The 18,163-nt window shown below is 40.5% G+C and overlaps 8 protein-coding genes across 10 annotated transcripts; 4 read left to right on the plus strand and 4 right to left on the minus strand.

The window, feature by feature from the left end:
- Window positions 1-961: 961 nt before the first annotated feature.
- Window positions 962-3,519, plus strand: LOC108113836 (ataxin-2 homolog). Its single transcript, XM_017224546.2, has 4 exons — window positions 962-1,000; window positions 2,238-2,575; window positions 2,703-2,738; window positions 3,091-3,519. Exons 1-4 carry the CDS (start codon window positions 970-972, stop codon window positions 3,454-3,456), a joined length of 771 nt encoding a protein of 256 aa, XP_017080035.2. The 5' UTR covers window positions 962-969; the 3' UTR covers window positions 3,457-3,519.
- On the plus strand, window positions 1,358-2,189 carry LOC108113837. The gene has a single exon (XM_017224547.2). The coding sequence runs from the start codon at window positions 1,601-1,603 to the stop codon at window positions 2,039-2,041; it is 441 nt and encodes a 146-aa protein (XP_017080036.2). The 5' UTR covers window positions 1,358-1,600; the 3' UTR covers window positions 2,042-2,189.
- Window positions 3,466-4,534, minus strand: LOC108113835 (nucleoplasmin-like protein ANO39). Its single transcript, XM_017224545.2, has 2 exons — window positions 4,331-4,534; window positions 3,466-4,264 (listed from the first exon to the last, which is right to left on the minus strand). The coding sequence occupies exons 1-2, from the start codon at window positions 4,356-4,358 to the stop codon at window positions 3,558-3,560; spliced, it is 735 nt and encodes a 244-aa protein (XP_017080034.2). The 5' UTR covers window positions 4,359-4,534; the 3' UTR covers window positions 3,466-3,557.
- A 1,354-nt stretch (window positions 4,535-5,888) lies between these two features.
- LOC108113840 lies at window positions 5,889-7,114 on the plus strand. 2 transcript variants are annotated; one of them, XM_017224550.2, is made up of 2 exons: window positions 5,889-5,966; window positions 6,054-7,113. In XM_017224550.2, exons 1-2 carry the CDS (start codon window positions 5,936-5,938, stop codon window positions 7,055-7,057), a joined length of 1,035 nt encoding a protein of 344 aa, XP_017080039.2. In that variant the 5' UTR covers window positions 5,889-5,935; the 3' UTR covers window positions 7,058-7,113. The 2 variants fall into 2 exon arrangements, with proteins under 2 accessions (XP_017080039.2, XP_017080040.2); XM_017224551.2 differs by having other exon boundaries at window positions 5,900-5,966; window positions 6,051-7,114.
- A 1,343-nt stretch (window positions 7,115-8,457) lies between these two features.
- On the plus strand, window positions 8,458-9,638 carry LOC108113867. Its single transcript, XM_017224581.2, has 2 exons — window positions 8,458-8,559; window positions 8,610-9,638. The coding sequence occupies exons 1-2, from the start codon at window positions 8,496-8,498 to the stop codon at window positions 9,605-9,607; spliced, it is 1,062 nt and encodes a 353-aa protein (XP_017080070.2). The 5' UTR covers window positions 8,458-8,495; the 3' UTR covers window positions 9,608-9,638.
- A 278-nt stretch (window positions 9,639-9,916) lies between these two features.
- LOC108113869 (transmembrane protein 19) lies at window positions 9,917-11,445 on the minus strand. Of its 2 annotated transcripts, none has more exons than XM_017224583.2 (2): window positions 11,250-11,445; window positions 9,917-11,174 (listed from the first exon to the last, which is right to left on the minus strand). In XM_017224583.2, exons 1-2 carry the CDS (start codon window positions 11,356-11,358, stop codon window positions 10,291-10,293), a joined length of 993 nt encoding a protein of 330 aa, XP_017080072.1. In that variant the 5' UTR covers window positions 11,359-11,445; the 3' UTR covers window positions 9,917-10,290. The 2 variants fall into 2 exon arrangements, with proteins under 2 accessions (XP_017080072.1, XP_017080071.1); XM_017224582.2 differs by having other exon boundaries at window positions 9,917-11,186.
- A 774-nt stretch (window positions 11,446-12,219) lies between these two features.
- LOC121529980 (spaetzle-processing enzyme-like) lies at window positions 12,220-13,890 on the minus strand. The gene is made up of 3 exons (XM_041818154.1): window positions 13,868-13,890; window positions 12,677-12,970; window positions 12,220-12,613 (listed from the first exon to the last, which is right to left on the minus strand). The coding sequence occupies exons 1-3, from the start codon at window positions 13,888-13,890 to the stop codon at window positions 12,220-12,222; spliced, it is 711 nt and encodes a 236-aa protein (XP_041674088.1).
- Window positions 13,891-15,244: 1,354 nt separating this feature from the next.
- On the minus strand, window positions 15,245-16,383 carry LOC108113828 (spaetzle-processing enzyme-like). The gene is made up of 2 exons (XM_041818204.1): window positions 15,820-16,383; window positions 15,245-15,756 (listed from the first exon to the last, which is right to left on the minus strand). Exons 1-2 carry the CDS (start codon window positions 16,302-16,304, stop codon window positions 15,357-15,359), a joined length of 885 nt encoding a protein of 294 aa, XP_041674138.1. The 5' UTR covers window positions 16,305-16,383; the 3' UTR covers window positions 15,245-15,356.
- Window positions 16,384-18,163: the final 1,780 nt, after the last annotated feature.

The following is an 18,163-nucleotide window of genomic DNA, read 5'->3' on the forward strand; positions in this document are numbered from 1 at the left end:
TCATGCCATTTCCCTATGGCCAAATTTGTATAGCCAACTTCTTGGGGCAATCTCGGTAGATCGATGTCTGGCACTGGCTGACTGAATCTCGGTCTAGACATTGTCTAATGACAAACGCAAACCGCAAAAGATGAAGGACATTGAGGGAAACGTTATGCAAGGCAGTCGGAGCCAAGTCAAATGGAAATGCCCGAACTCCCCGTCTGGCTGCTAGATAAATAAACTGAACTTTAAATGGATGCGGCCACCCAACGATGACTTTTCCATGGACCAGGCTAATTCCGATTGACCACACAAGGAGAAAAAGTAGCCTTTACTTACTAGATAATATTAAGTTTTTAGTTTTATGATAATATTTTTAAAATATTTGTATCAGAGATCACTTTACAGAGGGGAAAATCTGAAGAAGTTTTAGTGCGGGTTATTCCCTTAACGAATTGCTATAAATATGTTTAAAAAGTAATAAGCTTAATTGAAACCACAACCTTGTTTAGTTTTTCTCTCAGTGAAAAGTAGATTCGCCAGCAGAGATATGAAGAAACCCAACAACTTTTGCTGAGCACTGAGGCGAAAGAATCTCTCTCGAATCGAAATTCATAAAATGCATGCAAAATAAACCGAAAAAGTGGCGCATCATCATTATTTATTCGATTTTCTACCCACCGCCACACCCCCAGGCCAGCCCATCAACAAGAGACTCGACTCAATCAATGACGACATCGGCGTTTTAAATTTTGTAGGGCCCAAGAAGCTGGCAAAGTCAAATTTGCATAGCTCTAGCCATCGCCTGAGAAAGAGAAAAGTGGAGCCAGACTATTGAGAAATTAATATGCAAATTTCTGCCCGGTAGAACTTCGCATTGTTCCCATTCAAGTGAAATTTCTCGAGCTCCAAAAACTTTACCTTCTCGGGTATAAAATAGAAATCTCATGCCAAGAGCGGTTTCAGTATTATTTTTAAACACGAAACATGCAGACATCTTGGAGCTTTAATTGCGGAGGTGCGTTCTTTGAGGAATTGTGGTGTACGATGTGGGTTAAGGATACTTGAGAAATAGCCAAGAATATGTATCTAAGTGACTGTGTGAAAAAAGAGAAATGCTCAAGAGGGCAGCTCTTGCCTCCAGGAAAAGCAAATGTTGTCTAGAGATTTCTAGGGGGACACAGGGTCGTCTCCTTTGCCGAATTCCATCGAATGTGCTTCTAGAACTATCTACTGTCCAGGATTTCTGCGAAGGATATACGGGTATCCCCTGCTGAGTTCGGTTGGAAAAATCGCCACAAAAACCCAAAAGGTTCTGGGCGACTACGGCGCTTAGTTGGCTGCCATAATTGAGGATTAAGCCGGGTACGCGGATCTTTGGCTAGTCATAAAGCCATAAACGGGGAAATTCCCAGTGTCCGGGATGGCCAAGAAAAACCGAATGAAGAGCCTGTTAACGGTTTTTCGGTTTATGACATGCAAACGCGTGACTGGCACCCGCTAATTACCATGTCTACCTGGTCAAAGGATCTACCTGGTCGATAATATCCTTTAAAAGGATCTCACCGTGCAGGTCAGGGCATCATTCGCTCTAGAGACATAGAACCAGCAACACATCATGATTGATCAGCACAAGTCCAGCCACAAATCGGAGAAATCCAGCCGTAAATCAGGAAAGAAGCATTCCGACAAACCCCACAAAGTGAAGACCCACGATCCGCTAAAGAAACAGAAGAAGCGGGCCATGAAGAAGATGCGCCGCAATGCCAAGACCATCAACTTCCCGTACCAACTCTTCCTATATCGCCAGGAACTTAAACGAGCCAGTGCCGACTTCTCCTATCTCCGGCTTTCGAAGGCCAAGATACAGCTAACCTCGCAGCTGATAGCCAAGAAAATGGGCAGCTGCAATCCCATGTGCAGCGTGGATGAACTCAAGGAACTCAGCCGTGAGGTGCAGTTTCAGAAACGCCTCTGCCATCAGGTGGAGCGACTGCAGCAATTCCGGCAACTTGGACTCACCGAGATGATACTCAATGGCAAGAAGACGACCCTGTAAACTGTGGGATATTGGAGGGGAGGCTGATAGGCTGGGGCTAGGCATTATGTTAAGTTAGTCGGTAGTTTTTAGGTTGTAATATTTTATCAAATAAAATATCACATGGAAAGAGCAAAAAACATCATTTTTTTAAACTCATATTTAGTATAGTAATTACAAAATAATTAATATAATCACTGACCTTGTGACCTCTTAGTTTTGCTCCTTTGTGCGACTCTGTGCTCTGGTCAGAATGTAACAAAACCGAATGGCAACCAGCCGGCCATCAAAGTGAAGATCTATCCGCAGTCATCTACATTAGAATCGTCGACTAGCTCCTCTAGTACTACCACTACCACCACCACGACTCCCAATCCCAAAGGCAACCCGACTCCCAAGTCCTCGATACCGGCACACGAAATCGAGGAAGATGACTATAACTTCCACAACGATCGTCTGCCCGAATTAACAGAGGATGAGTACAACAATCTCAGTGAAGATGCCAATCCGCTGCACTTCCTCAAGCATCAGCCGCTGGATCTGGAAAGTGACGAGGTGAGAAGCTTTTAGAGGTTTTATATAAAAAGATTAGAGAATTTTCAGTCTAGAGGGTCTATAATAAATGTTCAAAGATCTAGTCTTTAGTTACTAATTTTACTTTTTTTGCTTTTCCTTTCCATAGACGAAGCCACCCCAATCCGAAAAGGAAGAGCAGGAGGTGGGTTTCTGGAATTTATTCCTTATTAGTGTTAAGCAAATTCAGTTTTAAATGATAAGCAAATTTCTTATATGCAAACTTTTTTTCACATAAACCCCCTACTTTCAACTTCATTTTTTCCTTGCATTTTTAATCTCACTCATTTGCATTCCATTTTTTGCATTTATTTTTGCATTTCTAACTCATTTCTAATCTTCCATCTTTTCAATATCAAATCAATATCAAAAAACTAGTATACTCGTATAACTTTCACATTCTACAATATGTTTAAAATCTTTTAAGAAATAAGAAAAACTTTTAAAGTAATCGAAGATCTCAATAATAAATATTTCCCATAATCTATATTTTTTAGCCTCAGGCTGAAAAACAGGAATCTCCAAGCAAGACCCAGCCCGAATCGCCAGTAGCTGCTCCACAACTTCCTAGTTCACCCATCTACATAACGATTCCCATTTATATCAGCACGGGTGGTAAGCTCCCTGTCACCCTAACCATTGGTGATCAAGAAGTGTCCCTGAAAAAAGCATCAGGATCTGGGTCCAGCAGGAAGAATCCCTCTACCAAGGCACCCAACTCGCATTTCAATCGCTTGCTACAGCAAATTGAATCGCCCAAGAGGAGAACCACCAATCGCCATCGTAGCCAGCTCAAGAGTCACATCCATGCGCTGGAGGAGAGGAAGAATCGCAGGGATCTAGTGTACCATCCGATGGACTAAACATTATCGTTTTCAAGATATATGGCATATAATTTATAGCTAAACAATAAATAAATGACAATAAATAGCTGAGGAATGAGTTGTGGAACTTAGTTGCTAGACTAGACAGCATTGCTATTGGGAGCTGAAGTCGAAGAAGTGGACTCCTCCATCTTCATGGGTTCCATGGCTTGAGTCTCCTTTTCGGGCACTACAGCAGGGACCTCGACTTCGGGAATCTTCTCCGAGTTCTCCCCCTCCGGCTTCTTGATATCTTCAATTGTGGTCTCCGTTTCGGGAAGGACAGTAGCCGGAGTCTCCTCCTCGTCATCGTCATCGCCGATTACTTCCTCAATGGCCTGTTGGATGAAGTGCTCGAACTGCTGGAAGTACTGCAGTGCATTGTTGGCCACCTGGGCGGTGGGCAAATCGGTGGTCACCTTCTTCAGGGCATCCCGAATAAGCACGAGCACGGGTTTTCGTGTTGGAGCTGTTCCAGTAGTAGCGTCCACCTTCTGATCTTCGGTGGGAGTTTCGGTGGCAGTCTCCTCCGATGGTTCCTCAGTGGCTTCCGCCTCGCGGCGTCTTCGGATCAAAGACTCATCATCGTCATCTTCGGCGTCGTCGTCCTCGTCATCATCATCTTCTTTGGATTCGTCTGCTACCTTTTGTACCTCATCCTCCTCTTCATCGTCATCCTCACTCGTATCGGCACTTGAGTTTTGGATCTCAGGATCCTGCTTAGATACTGGCAGATCGTGGATGATCTCTTTCTCGGATTCCCCCAGTGGAGCTGCACTTACAGAGCAGGTCAAAACGAAGAGAGCAACTGCTTTTAAAGATGGAAAGATTAGGTTTAAGTTTAGGTTAAGACCTAGAGATTAAGTCAGCTCACCGAGGGCCAGGTAGATGGGTCTAACCATTGTGGTAATCCTTTGCTTCCAGCTGGCTTCGTAGTGGACTTTTGCAGTTTTGCGGTCTTTATGAGCGAATCCAGCGCTCTGCTTTCGCTTTTTATAGCCCCTCCAAAAAAATGAAAGTAAATGCGAGCAAACAAGGCGATCCCAAAACGCTCCGCTCTCAGCGAGATCTTGGCCCAATCTCTGGTGTGGACTAAACAGAGCGTTGTCCATCGGCTTTTACTGCACCCAAGCTCTCTTTCATGGATGGGTTTTGGGTTTCTTTCCTCCCACCTCGGCCCATCTCATTTGGTTTCTTTCTTTTTGGCTTGAAACTCTTTTGTTTACACGATCGATGGCTTTACCAAAAGCACCGAAAAGAAACTGAAATCATTTATTTAAATTTGTTTCAGTCTTTTCGGTTTTCTGGTGACTTCTTTCATAAATCTGTTGATTTGTCTTCACAGACAGTCTCGGTTGGCTTTGTGTTTGTCTAACAGATTAGCGCCATTTGGCTAGCCAAGAGTAAGTCTTCAGCTGATATGCAAAACTGTTTACAAGATCTCAGAGTGGTCTACCATTTCTTGGGATTCGGTCAAAGCCCTAATTATGTAATTAGACACGCTTTGGCATCGGCATGGGTATCGATTTGATCGCCCCCACCAAACAGCCGGCGGCAGTGCATCACAGATTGGTTAACTTTCTAATGCTAATGGGAAATTTGAAAACTTTTCCATGGAACTACATTTCAAAATCAACAAGAAGTGATCACGAGCTGAATGAGTCATCAAACTGATGGTGGTAATAATAAATGCAATTATGGATGGCTCTTTTGGTTGATCAATAGATAATCAGGGATAATCATAAGAGAGAGCTTTGATAATGGTTTTCCATATATCTTCCAAGATATAGCAATATATCAGTTTAGAATATATTACAACCTATCGATTTGTAAGCTGATCACTCTTCTCAAGCTCGCTCTAATTACGATCACAATTACTAACGTTGAAGATGATCTCTTACACAGATCAAAGATCAACAGAGATCAACGGCAGAATAACAGAATAACAACGCTTGATTGGATGTGATGGTTTCCTGTGAGCGAGTGCAGCTGCCGGCGATCGCGGTCAGAAGAACCTCGTAAAATAACAACCAGATCACCGAACCTTTCCAGATTGACCCAATTTCAGAGAACCGGCTGGAGAAGCGTCGAAGAAGTCAAGCTTGGGAGGCTGGGCGTCGAATGGAGGGCATCGAAGGTGTTAAAAACACACACACCAACCAGTTCCAGATCTGAGACATTCTAGATGGCTATCGCTGGAAAGGGTACGGCCACATGAGTTTGCATAAAATTTCACCAAATAAGATATATGTAGTACCAAAAAAAATAAAAACTTGACGTACTTTCGTTCGGAACTCGAGACGACGCGAAGTGTAAACAAAACTCTGAGAAGATGTGGACGTTGGAAGAGCTGCAGTGCGAGGAAAAACCGGTAAGCGTTTTAAGAATTCCCCGGCGAGTGGCTAAGACTGGTACTTAAGCAACGGTCGCCAGAAGATGCGATCAGTTGTTGTGGAGACGAGCAGCTGACCAGATCAATATGAGGCCATATCAAATAGCTTGTATCGTGGGTAAGTCTCTGATATCCAACCTGACCAGTTCTGGTCAATATCCCATAATTAACCACCGGATCTCCCATTTCATTTTGTATCTAGCAGTGGCAGCTTTGCTGCTTTTAGAGGCGACACCAGCGGATGCAAAACGCCGCAAGCACAAGGGTTCCGATCACCATCACGATGGTCATGATCCCCAAAAGACCAAGACGAAGACCAAGTGGTCTACTTCTACGGATCTGGGAGGTAGCACGCAAGTTTCCACCGAGGAGCATGGCTACTATGTGAAGCGCACCTTTGCAGCGGCCGGTGAAAATGGAGCGGGACAGAAGCGTTTGAGTCCACCCTATCTGGCCATACCCATCGCCTGGTTTAGCTGTGAGTCTGGACAAAAGGATTGCCAGACATCCAATTCGGCGGCTATCAACAGTGCTGCCCAGTCCTTGAGCGAAGGATATTTGTGCGACGATGATTGCACTGATCTCTACGATCCCATCTGTGGCAAGACTTCCTCGGAGGTGGCCGTCTTCTATAGCAGGTGCAAGCTGGATGTGGCCAAGTGCCGATCGCATGGCATTTGGTCTGATTACTCCTATTCCGAGTGCAAGGAGAAATATCCCAAGGAGACTGCCTATGCCGACAAGAAGTTCCGATCGTCACCTTACTTCCGGGATGCGGCTCTGGTCGAGCAACTGAAGCTGGAGGAGGAGAAACGAAAGCACGAGGAGGAAATACATAAGCTGGAGAAGGAGCAGAAGAAGAAGGAAAAGGCGGAGAAAAAGCAAAAGGAAAAGGACAGCAGCGAAAGCAGTGAGGAGAAGCAGAACCAAAAGGAGAAGGACGAGGAGGAGCCTCTGACTTTAAATCTTCAAAAACCAGTAGAGGCACCCCAGGTCCCAGTGCCAGTTGCTGTCCAAGCCGCCATTCCTAAACCAGTTCCAGTCGTAGAGCCTGCGAAGGCAAGCGAGGACATCGCTTTGCCACCCATGCCCTTGAAGGACACCACCAGCCCTAAGCCACTAGAGATCGCTCCCCTGAAGGAACAGACCCAGCCCAAGAGCATGGACAGTAGGCTTAAGTATAATGTAGCTTACGCTAAAAATATCTAATTTAATACAAAATATTTATTTAATTTATTACAATAAAAAACAAAGGATTTACAAAATTAAAAACTTTTTACGTTGCTTTTCGCCGTGATTTTTAAGATGTTCGTTGTTTAAGGTCCATGGGGAAACCAGTCAGCTCTCCCTCCAACCTTCAAAAGTTGTCGAAAAAAAGTATTTTATTCAAAATTGTTTTTAACGAGCTTGAAAGTTACTTTTGGCAAGATCAATTCTAAGCTTGATCTCAGCAATACCTATTAGGTTTGGAATTATTATGTAAATTTTATAATTTCAGGCAGGTTAATTTTCTAAAATGAAGTCTTAGATCTGCTGCAGGGAAGCAGATGAAAGGCAATATATATATATGAACCCTATGAAGTCAGAATGTATCCCCTAATTTAAGTCATTTAAAATTAAGTTAATATAACAAAAAAAAATATTAAATCATAACATTTATCTGGATTACCTCCGGCTTTTCATACGGAAGAGGTATGCGCATTCTCCTTTCAATTGCCTTATCATGAATGTAATCCACATTCCACTGGTATTCAGTCATGGCGTCCTGAAACTACAGTCCTTTATTAAACCTTCCTGCTGGAATCCTGCTTAAGGATATCCACTTACAGCAAACAAGACGAACAGCAGGCAGATTAAGAACCTTCTCACCATTTTGAGTTCAATATTTAATCAGAGGTTGGTGGTCTGAATTGAAGGAAGATGATTTTACAACTGATCGAATGTCTTCATTATAATTATTAAAAAGACTCTGTTTTGCGCAGCAGCCCGTTTATGGCTTATCAAAAGCAATTCCGATAGGTTAAGGAACCAATATATTAAGATAACACTTATATGTATAATGTGATTAAAGTTGATTCTGATCATAAAGTCGGAGTAATGTTTAAGTAATATTAAAAGAGTTTTTATAGATTGCAGAGGCTATCAGCAGTCCAAAGATCAGAGAGAACTTCATATATTTTTAAATAATAATTACTTTTGTAAAGACATTTAGTTGAATTGGAGAGCAAACTACACTTCCTTTTTATCGCAGGTGTTATTTTAAACAAAACAATGGTTTCCATTAGCAAATACACTAAAAACCTTTTTCTTCTAAAAGGCATAACAACTCGTAGTTACTCTAAATTTTTATATTTCTTCCAATCAGACCCTATAAACAATTTCCTTTGAGATAAGCTCTTCACTTTATAATTCAATTGAGAGGAATTCTGAGATGATGCAGTTTCTTTCAAGAGCATTGACCCTCGAAACGAGTTCTATAAACTGATTGATATCAAAAGTTTGAAAGGGCCGTCATCCAAAGTCGGGCAGTAAACCTAAAAACTAATTGGGCGTGGGATGCATTGTGGTCACTGCAGCAGGTTGCACTGGAGTTGCCTATAAAAGCAGCGGGATTTGTGTCACATATCACAGAAGTTGGCCAACTGCAATGGGAGCTAGAAGTGTTGAATTTGGGATCTGGAAGATTCAGCTACTGCTCCTGTTAAGTGGATGTAAGATATCTGAAAAAAACATTTTTTTATATTAATAAACCCTTTTTTAGTTATACTCACTTGTAGAGCTGCTCCGGTGGAGGTAGCTGAAGGTGTGACCCATCCACCGCCCGATCAGCTGCAAACAGAGTCTCGATCCCGCAAAGACGATATCCTAGATGTGGATGACGACCTGGATGCTCGTAATGCCTATATTAACAATCAGTTTGTGCCTAGTGAACCAGCTGAAGTTCTAGAGGATGAACACAATACTCCGCTCTATGAGATCCTCCAGAAGCAGATGGAACAAGTGCTGGCCGCATCAGCTCCCACTGATCCAGTCTATGAGCAACGAGAAAAACTGGAACGTCGTGACCAACAGCCACCACACCAACCGCCGTACTTCTCCGGCGGAGACCGAGATGCTGATCTTCAGGATGACTATGAGGACGAAGAGGATCAGACAGATCAGGGCTATCCGTTGGATCCTGAGAAACCAGATGCAATGTCTGGTTCTCCCGAAGAAGTTGACCAAAACGAGGCAGGCTACCAGGGATCACAGTTGAGCTTCCCAAGCAGCACTAGCAGCACTCGGCGACCGATCAGGCGACGCACCACCTCACATCCGCGAACTACTAGGACAAGATCAACTGCGCAGCCGAAGATCACAGCCAGACCTTTAAATCAAACCAGCACTACTGAGCCACCAACGCCCGTGACCACCACCACAAATCGTCCTAAGATTGGCTCTAGTACCAATTCCAAGCCAAATCCATTTCAGGGAAACAATTTGATTAGTGATCCGCAGGTCTACCAGCACAAGCGCCGCATCATATTCAAAACCATTTCGACAGGCTCCCAGTTCATCAACTCACCCATTGGCGATCTAATGATAAAGTTCTCTATTGGCTTTGCCAAACCAAACAGTCCGGTTGCAGCCAGCAGTCCCTCCACTTTACCCAGTTTACCCAGCTCCTCTAGCGAGGCATTGCGTGCCCTCTCCCAAAACTTGATTCGTAATCTAGAACTGCAGAAGCTAAAAAGATCGAATAAAATTCAGAAAGATTAAAAATATCTTGATAATTTTATAAAAACAATAACAATATTTCAATTAGAGAATGTATTATTAATCAAATATCAGTTAAATTTTCAATATTCCAATTAATAAGAAAAGAAACTCAAAAGAAGAGTCAAGTCGACGACCCAAATAATTACCATAAGCCAAACAGGGCGAGGTTTGCTAAAAATATTCCATCGGGAATCATGCATTGTTCTCGGAATTATAGAAAACAACTTGCGATGACGCAATGGGAGTATACATATATACACGATCAGATTTCTTCGGTCACGTACAGGAATTTAAAGATAAACAAAAATATTGTTCATATATAAGGTTAGTTTAATCGAGATTTTAAATACGTAATCTAGGTGGACAGTCGCGGTGCTACTAAGCAGTATCAACAAAGTCTTAATTCCTTTAGGAACATGGTAGCTACCTTAGTGTAATATATGAACTAGCTGCCTTGGCAATCCGCTGCCTTTGCCTTAATCGTTGTTTCTATCGAGTCTCTTTTAGTCGGTTAGTTCGCTTGGCGATCTGGAAGCTTTACAAAAATAGATATGGAGAGCATTCACTGGCCTTGATTATGATAAACATTGGATTTGATCTTCTCAGGCACAACATTTTCGAATCGGGCTAGTGAGTACAGATAGTGAATTGCACTTAAAACTAATGTAAAACAAACAATAACATCAGCGTACGGGCCAGAATCTCTGTGCCAAGACGGGAATGGTGACGCCGGTAATGATACTGGAAATGAGGTTGACACTGTGGTTGTCCAGAATACGTAGTCCGCTTACATGACGTACACCCTTGCCGGGCGCTTCCACAATTTTTCCCTCCGCATTGATGCCCGAGAATTGCAGCAGTCCACCCAATACGGAGTCGAGCAGAGAGCCAAAAAGTCCAGCAATGCCGCCAAAAGCGACAATTGGCCATTGTGGTGGACTAACCAATAGCATTTTGGCCTCCACTGTGTAGCGTACGGTGACAAAGTATCCAAATCCAACGAGCAGTCCGCCCAGCAGACTGACAGCAATCCCGGCTAGCGAAACGCCACCGTTTGTGCCGCGCGGCACTCGACGCCAAGTGATAATGGACACTGGATCACGTTGCGACAATACTGAGCCCAGTTCACTGGACCAGGTGTCGCCGTTGCAGCATGCAAAGGCACTCATAACAGCAACGCCCAACCAGCTTGATCGGTACTCTCGGGAAAAGTCTATCGATCGCTCTCCACTGCCGCAATCCAAGAGATAAAGAAGCGCCAGCTGGGCGGCCATGCCTCCATTGCACAGCACCTGGACCCAGTTCCGCTGGCCTTCGCCCTCTCGGAAATCGCTCTCAAAACGCCGTTTCATGTGCGCCCGGAACTTGGTGGCTCGTGAGGAGCTAAAGAAGAACACTACCAGACTGGCGAAGAACGGATGGCTGGCAATGGAGAGGATGAAGGCAACCAGGATACCCAATGCAGCTCCAGATCGATTGACGCTCCTCCTTCGCAGTGCCACCGTCATTAAGGCCAAAGGTGCCAGTGTGGAGAATAGCCAACGTACCGGCGGAATCACCCGAGACTCTGTTGGATAACCTTCTCACATTATTTGACCCCGCTATTCGTATGGGAATCCATTATAGGGATTCCACCGCTTACCCTCAAAGTCGCTACTCCAGATCTTCGATATCGCCACGTTTCCCAACCACATGAAGAGGGAGAGCGGCACGGATAGTCCGCAGAAGAGTACCGGCATCCAATCGCGCATATTGACGTCTGAAATATACGGATTTCACGGGCGTTGTTTATCGCCACTTTCTCTAAATTTTGTTTATTTTTTGAGCTAGTAAGACCGTTTCTAATAAAGTTAAATAAACCAATATTATGTCCAACTGGAAGGAATCCACAGACACAAACCCAGCCGCTATTGTATTTCACCACCATTTTTCAAAATACATTAGTTTGAGATGCACTGGAAATATTTTAATTAATTTAATATTTTTATTTTTTCTGAGACTCACTAACTTTCTTATAAATAGTATACTATCACATTGAAATAACATTAAAAATCGAAATGATTAGACAGATTCAAGGCTCTAAAGCTTAAAAATATTTTTTTTGCATTTTAGTGAGTGATGAATTCATTTGTTTTTCTTATTCATAAATGCATAAGCGATGAGTTATTACTTTTTCATTATTTTCTGACATTCTGTATGTGGAATTTAATTTATTTAATGTTTGTGAGTTTAAAAAATATGTACATATATACAATATAACTAATTTAACAGTTATACTAACTATATACTAACAATATCTAACAACCAATTCACGTCTGAATTAAGATCCTATATATTATCTTGATATGCCCCGTAGAATCACTTTCCAAAAGGTGGTAATGGAATCCCTAGTTAAAACATCGATCTTTGGTTAATTTTCGAAAAATTTTAAATAGAGAAATATCAAAATGAGTGGGCGAAAAATAAATAATGAAAATATCAAATTGAATTTTCGTCGTTCAGAAATTGTATTAACGTTCTTTTAGTTTTTAAAGCTCTGCTGTAATCCTTAAAAGAGTTCCTCACATATTAAGTACCTATTACTCTGCAAAACTAAAAAAATACCTAAACAATTAAGGTCTTAAATTGTTCTTTATCCAATCGTAAAATACTCCTGTTTTTGTGTAGACAGATGGAGCCGTTCCGCAGTCACCATATCCATGGGATGTGATGCCTGCGGCATACACATATTCTTTGTCGCCTCTTCCCCTGGTATCCATCAAAGGACCACCGGAATCGCCAACGCATGTATCCTCGCCTTTCTGGCCACCGGCACATATTTCGGTCTGGGGTAGGAAACCACTTTTACCCCAACAATAACGTATATCTTCTTTAATGTCGGCAAGCAGCAATACTTGGGTTTTTTCTTTGTTTTCTTTTTGACCCCAACCGGCTATTTGCAAGATCCTGTTTGCGAGGGATATGTGATTTTCCAGAATACAGATCGGCTTAATTACATCAGTAAAACTGAAGGATAGCAAAGAAATCATTCATTTCTTGTTGATAATGTTTTGGAGTTTTATTACTCACGTTACTGGAGATATGACTCGAACCAGGCCAATGTCGTTCTCATAAGAAGTAGTGTTTTTGTACGCTTCGTGCATAATAACTTTGTCCACTTCGATATCCACATGTTGGGGCGAGCACAACTGCTTTCCATTACGAAGTGTGACGCAATCAATCTTAGTGGATAGGTCATGCTCGCCCAGTCGTACACTTCTCAGGTCGAAGTCCGAATATGTTGCATTGTCAATACAGTGAGCAGCAGTCAGAATGTAGCGAGTAGTTATTAGGGAACCAGCACACTTTGGTACAAGTCCCTGTCTGGGAGATGATCGTATATTATATAACAGCAACGCCATCCAGGGAAATTCGTTAGGATCAGATTCATTTCCACGTGCAATACGATAACCTGGTGGCTTTTGACCGCATATTTGTTTAGATGGCAACACGTGGCCATTTCCCGGTATGGGGCAGCAGGTGTATTGCCTCTTATTTATCGATTTTTTCCTCATATCAAGAGCGCATGTGTTTTTATTTATTTTATCCTTTGTCTGCTGGGAAATCGGTGAGGGGAGTGACTTAAGACATATATCTCGTCTTAGGCAATTCTCATCGGGTCCACAAACATGAGGAGTGTAATTTTTCAAATCTGGGCAGCAGATGTGTTGGTTTCCACATATTCTGGACTTAATCTTTTCAATTCCCGATATGTGTTTCATCTCGGGGCACAGATTCTTTTTGATACATTTCTCATTGCTTTGACAAACTGGAAATGTTGTAGGACAGCAAACATACTTTGTGCCGAAAGCCCCATGAAAGCATATTGTGTAATTTGAAATTTTATTCCGATTCGAATAAATGCGTTCAGTTATTTTGTCGCATTTTTTTTGCTTAATGCATCTCTCATTCGGTCCACAGATTTCTGATTTTGTAAGAACAAAAAAATTAATTAATAGATATTTAACTTTAAAATTGACTTCCCTGTTGCTGAATTTGAGTTCAACATGTTAAAAAACAGAGCGGATGTTTCCTTTTTTTTTATATTACAAGCCTTGCTCATAAATTCACTTAATGTTGATATGCTCCTTCAGACATACAATTTACAAAAATTGAATAATAAAGTGTTTAATGATTATCACTTATTCTAACGCTAGTTACCATTCCAAGCAAAAAGTCCCAGAAAGAGACTCTGTAGTAAGAGCACAATAAACAACTTACTTTGGAGGAGCATTGTGCTCCATCCAAGTTTTCAATTCAAACTGAAGCTCAAATTAGTAAATACAGATATCTTTCGGGTTTTTTTTTAAGACAGATCCATTTCCTGGAAATCCAATTATTCAAGGGAAAAACATTTTTATTATTGTTTGATCATATATGTATCATATACATACATATACGTACGTAATGCTCGCTTATGTAGATAAAAAATTCAAACAATTTTTGAAGTTTTTTTTTAGGATTTAATTAATTTAATTTTCGTTATGGTTATTTATAGAGGAGTTCTTAGTAACCCAGTCAGTGGTAATACGTCATTGATGTAACTTGCATTTCTTAGTAATTTTATAAATAATTGTCAATACTAAATAATAATATTTTCATTTAAATAAAAATAAATTGTATTGCGTAGTTAAAATATGGAAAATGGTTTGAAGTAAGGGAAGTAATCTTTTAAATTTATCATATTTTCAGGACCATTAATGAAATAATCTTAAATCACAAGCTAGACATACATATTTACATGTATATCCATTTAATAAGTTTAACATATGTACATACATATATTATAATAATATAAAGACGCTTACTTAGCTATAAGGAGTAAATGCCCTCTAGTCGGCGCACACGTTCATCGATCAGGGCCAACAGCTTGTTGATCTCTTCTAGCCGCTCAGAACAGGAGCAGGCCCCTGATCCAGATTCGAAGGACACGTCCACAACCTGCGAAAGGTTCGTCTGGTTATGTGAGTTTAAAGGTTTACCAGCTGTGGCAAACTTGTCCCTATCCTAACCAAAGGCCACCGCATTCGCCGCCACCGTATGAAACCGTAATTTTTGCTATTGTATTATATTTCAGCACCACAAGTTTGAAATGCACTGGACTACATATTTTAAATATTTCTGAGACACACATTATGTATAACAGATGTCACGTTAAAATAACATTAAAAATCGGAATGAGTAGGCAGACTCAAGGCTCTTAAGCTTTAAAATAGTTTTTTTTGCATTCAAGTGAATTATGACTTCATTTGTTTTTCTTATTCATAAATGCATAAGCGTTGAGTTATTACTTTTTCATGTCCTTTTAGCTTTGTTTTATGAATATGCTCAATTGCTTTTATTTTGTATATTCAATTAAAAATTTATTTAATTTTTGTAAAACCAAAAAATATATATTTACAAAATAACTGCTAATTTATTTATTAATAATATCCATCACTATTAGCCATTCCACTTCTGAAGTAAGATCCTGTATATTACATTGATATGCCCCATAATATCATTTCCTAAAATAAGATAATGGAATAATAGAATAGATTTGAAATATATAAATATAATTAAAAATAAATAATGTGAATATCAAATTGAATTTTCGTCCTGCAGATAATACATACGTTTTGTTTTTGGTTTTGAAAGCTCTACTTTAATCCTTAAAAGAGTTCTGTAAATATTATGTACTTTAAAAAGTAATAAAATATTACAAACAAATTTAAGGCCTTAAATGTTGCTTTATCCATTTGTAAAATACTCCCGTTTTTGTGTAGATAGCTGGAACCTCTCCGCATTTATAGTTTTCATATCCATGGGATGTAATACCTGCGGCATATACAACTTCTTCTTCTCCTCTTCCTATGGTGGCCATCAAAGGACCACCGGAATCGCCAACGCATGTATCCTCGCCATTCTGGCCGCCGGCACATATTTCGGTCTGGGGTAGGAAATCAGGTTTACCCCAACAGTAATATCTTTCTTCTTTAATGTAGGCACGCAGCAATACTTCGGTTTTTTCTTGGTTTTCTTTTCGACCCCAACCGGCTATTTGCAAGATGCTGTTTGCGAGGGATATGTGATTTTCCAAAATACAGATCGGTTTGATTACATCAGTATAACTGTAGGATAGGAAAGAAATCATTCATTTCTTGTGGATAATGTTTTAGTGTTTTATTACTCACGTTACTGGAGATATGACTCGAACCAGGCCAATGTCGTTCTCATAAGAAGTAGTGTTTTTGTAAGCTTCGTGCAATATAACCTTTTCCACTTCAATATCCACATGTGGGGGCGAACACAACTGCTTTCCATTACGAAGTGTAACGCAATCAATCTTAGTGGATAGGTCATGCTCGCCCAGTCGTACACTTCTCAGGTCGAAGTCCGAATATGTTGCATTGTCAATACAGTGAGCAGCAGTCAGAATGTAGCGAGTAGTTATTAGGGAACCAGCACACTTTGGTACTAGTTCTTGTCTGGGAGATAATCGTATCTTATATAACAGCAACGCCATCCAGGGAAATTCGTTAGGAGCAGATTCATTTCCACCTGCAATACGATAACCTGGTGGCTTTTGACCGCATATTTTGTTAGTTGGCAACACGTGGCCATTTCCCGGCTTGGGGCAGCAGGTATATTGCCTTTTATTTATCAAACTTTTTCTCATATCAAGAGCGCATGTGTTTTTATTTATTTTATCCTTTGTCTGCTGGGAAAGCGGTGAGGGGAGTGTCTCAAAACATATATCACGTCTTAGACAATTCTCATCGGGTCCACAAACATGAGCAGTGTAATTTTTCAAATCTGGACAGCAGATGTATTGATTTCCACATATTCTGGACTTAATGTTTTCAATTTTCGATATGTGTTTCATCTCAGGGCACAGATTCTTTTTGATACATTTTTCACCGCGTTGACAAACTGGAAATTTTGTAGGACAGCAGACATACTTTATGCCGAAAGCCCCATGAAAGCATATTTTGTAATTTGAAATTTCATTCCAATTCGATCGAATGAGTTTATTTTTGCTGCCGCAATTTTCCTGCCTAATGCATCTCTCATTCGGTCCACAGATTCCTGATTTTGTAAGAACAAAAAATTAATAAATAGTTAGCTTTAACTGTTACAACATGTTAAAAAAGAGAGCGGGTGTTTTTTCTACCCGTTACTGGTAGAGTAAGGGTATATTAGATTCGTTAAAAAGTATGTAAAAGGTAGAAGGAAGCGTTTCCGACCCTTTAAAGTATACGTATGTATGTATATATTCTTGATCAGGATCAATAGCGAAGTCGATTGAACCATGTCCGTCTGTGCGTATGAACGCTGAGATCTCAGGAACTATGAGAGTCGCAAAGTCGATTAAGCATAAAGATTCTTGTTTAATTGATCCAGTTTATTTCAGCATCCTGCCACGCCCACTCTAACGCGTACTAATCACGGAAAACTTTGACGTCCATAATATTATAATATAATGAATGTTTTTATTACAATACCTTTTATAACAATATCAATATATCAATATCTATCGATTAACCAAAAATTTTTTAAATCGAAACATTATTTCGCTATTTATGAAGAAATGTAGGTTATAAGGTGGCACAAAAGCCGGCTCTTTGACATTTTCCACTAGCAAAATTAATATTTTAAAATTTTTCTCATAGCTTGACAACGCACATATATAACATGTGCATATGGATCTCTCTCGCGCTCTCGCCTTATGTGTGAGGATCAGTGCTGCCAACTTTTGACCAGCAAAAAAAGCTGTTTTGGCGGGAAGATAGGAGAAAATAAGCTAAAAAAAAAAAGTATTTTAAAAGTCCACAAAAAACATAAGGTAGGCCAATTGGTGATGACCAAAAAAAAATTTAAAAATGTAGAATAGAAATCTTACGGAACACCAATATTCTTATACATAGACGCTGCTGCCGCTCTGCTCTGCAATAAATTATAGTCAAACACGACGTTTTGCCACAGGAATAATTACATGGCGACTATGACAGTCCTGTTGTGGTCGTCAGACAATATGGCCCTAGTAAGGCCGCCCTACATTATTACACAGTAACACTTGTCTTATATTCGCGGCTCTCGACTATAGCGTTTCTTCTCGTTTTATATTACAAGCCCTGCTCATAAACTCATTTTACGTTGATATGCCCTCTCAAACGTAAAATTTTAAAAACGGAACAATAAAATGTGTTTAATTAGTATCACTTATTCTAACGCTTTTTACCATTCACAACCAAAAGTCGCAAACAGAGAGTTTGTAAGAGCACAATAAACAATTTCTTTTGGGGGAGCATTGTGCTCTGTCGAAGATTTGAACCGCAACTAAAAGCAAAATTAATAAATATATGTAGATATCATTCTATTTTTTTTTAATCGTGAGAATAATTTCCAGGAAATTAATCATTCGGCATTCGGCTAATATGATAAGGTGTGACAGTATTTTGAAAATTTGGCAAGAGTTCACAGCTGCCCACCGAGAGGCATATGGGTTTTTATACCCGTTACTCGTAGAGTAAAAGG

Source organism: Drosophila eugracilis, unplaced genomic scaffold, assembly GCF_018153835.1.
Source record: "Drosophila eugracilis isolate 14026-0451.02 unplaced genomic scaffold, ASM1815383v1 contig_2154, whole genome shotgun sequence".
Lineage (NCBI taxonomy): Eukaryota > Metazoa > Arthropoda > Insecta > Diptera > Drosophilidae > Drosophila > Drosophila eugracilis.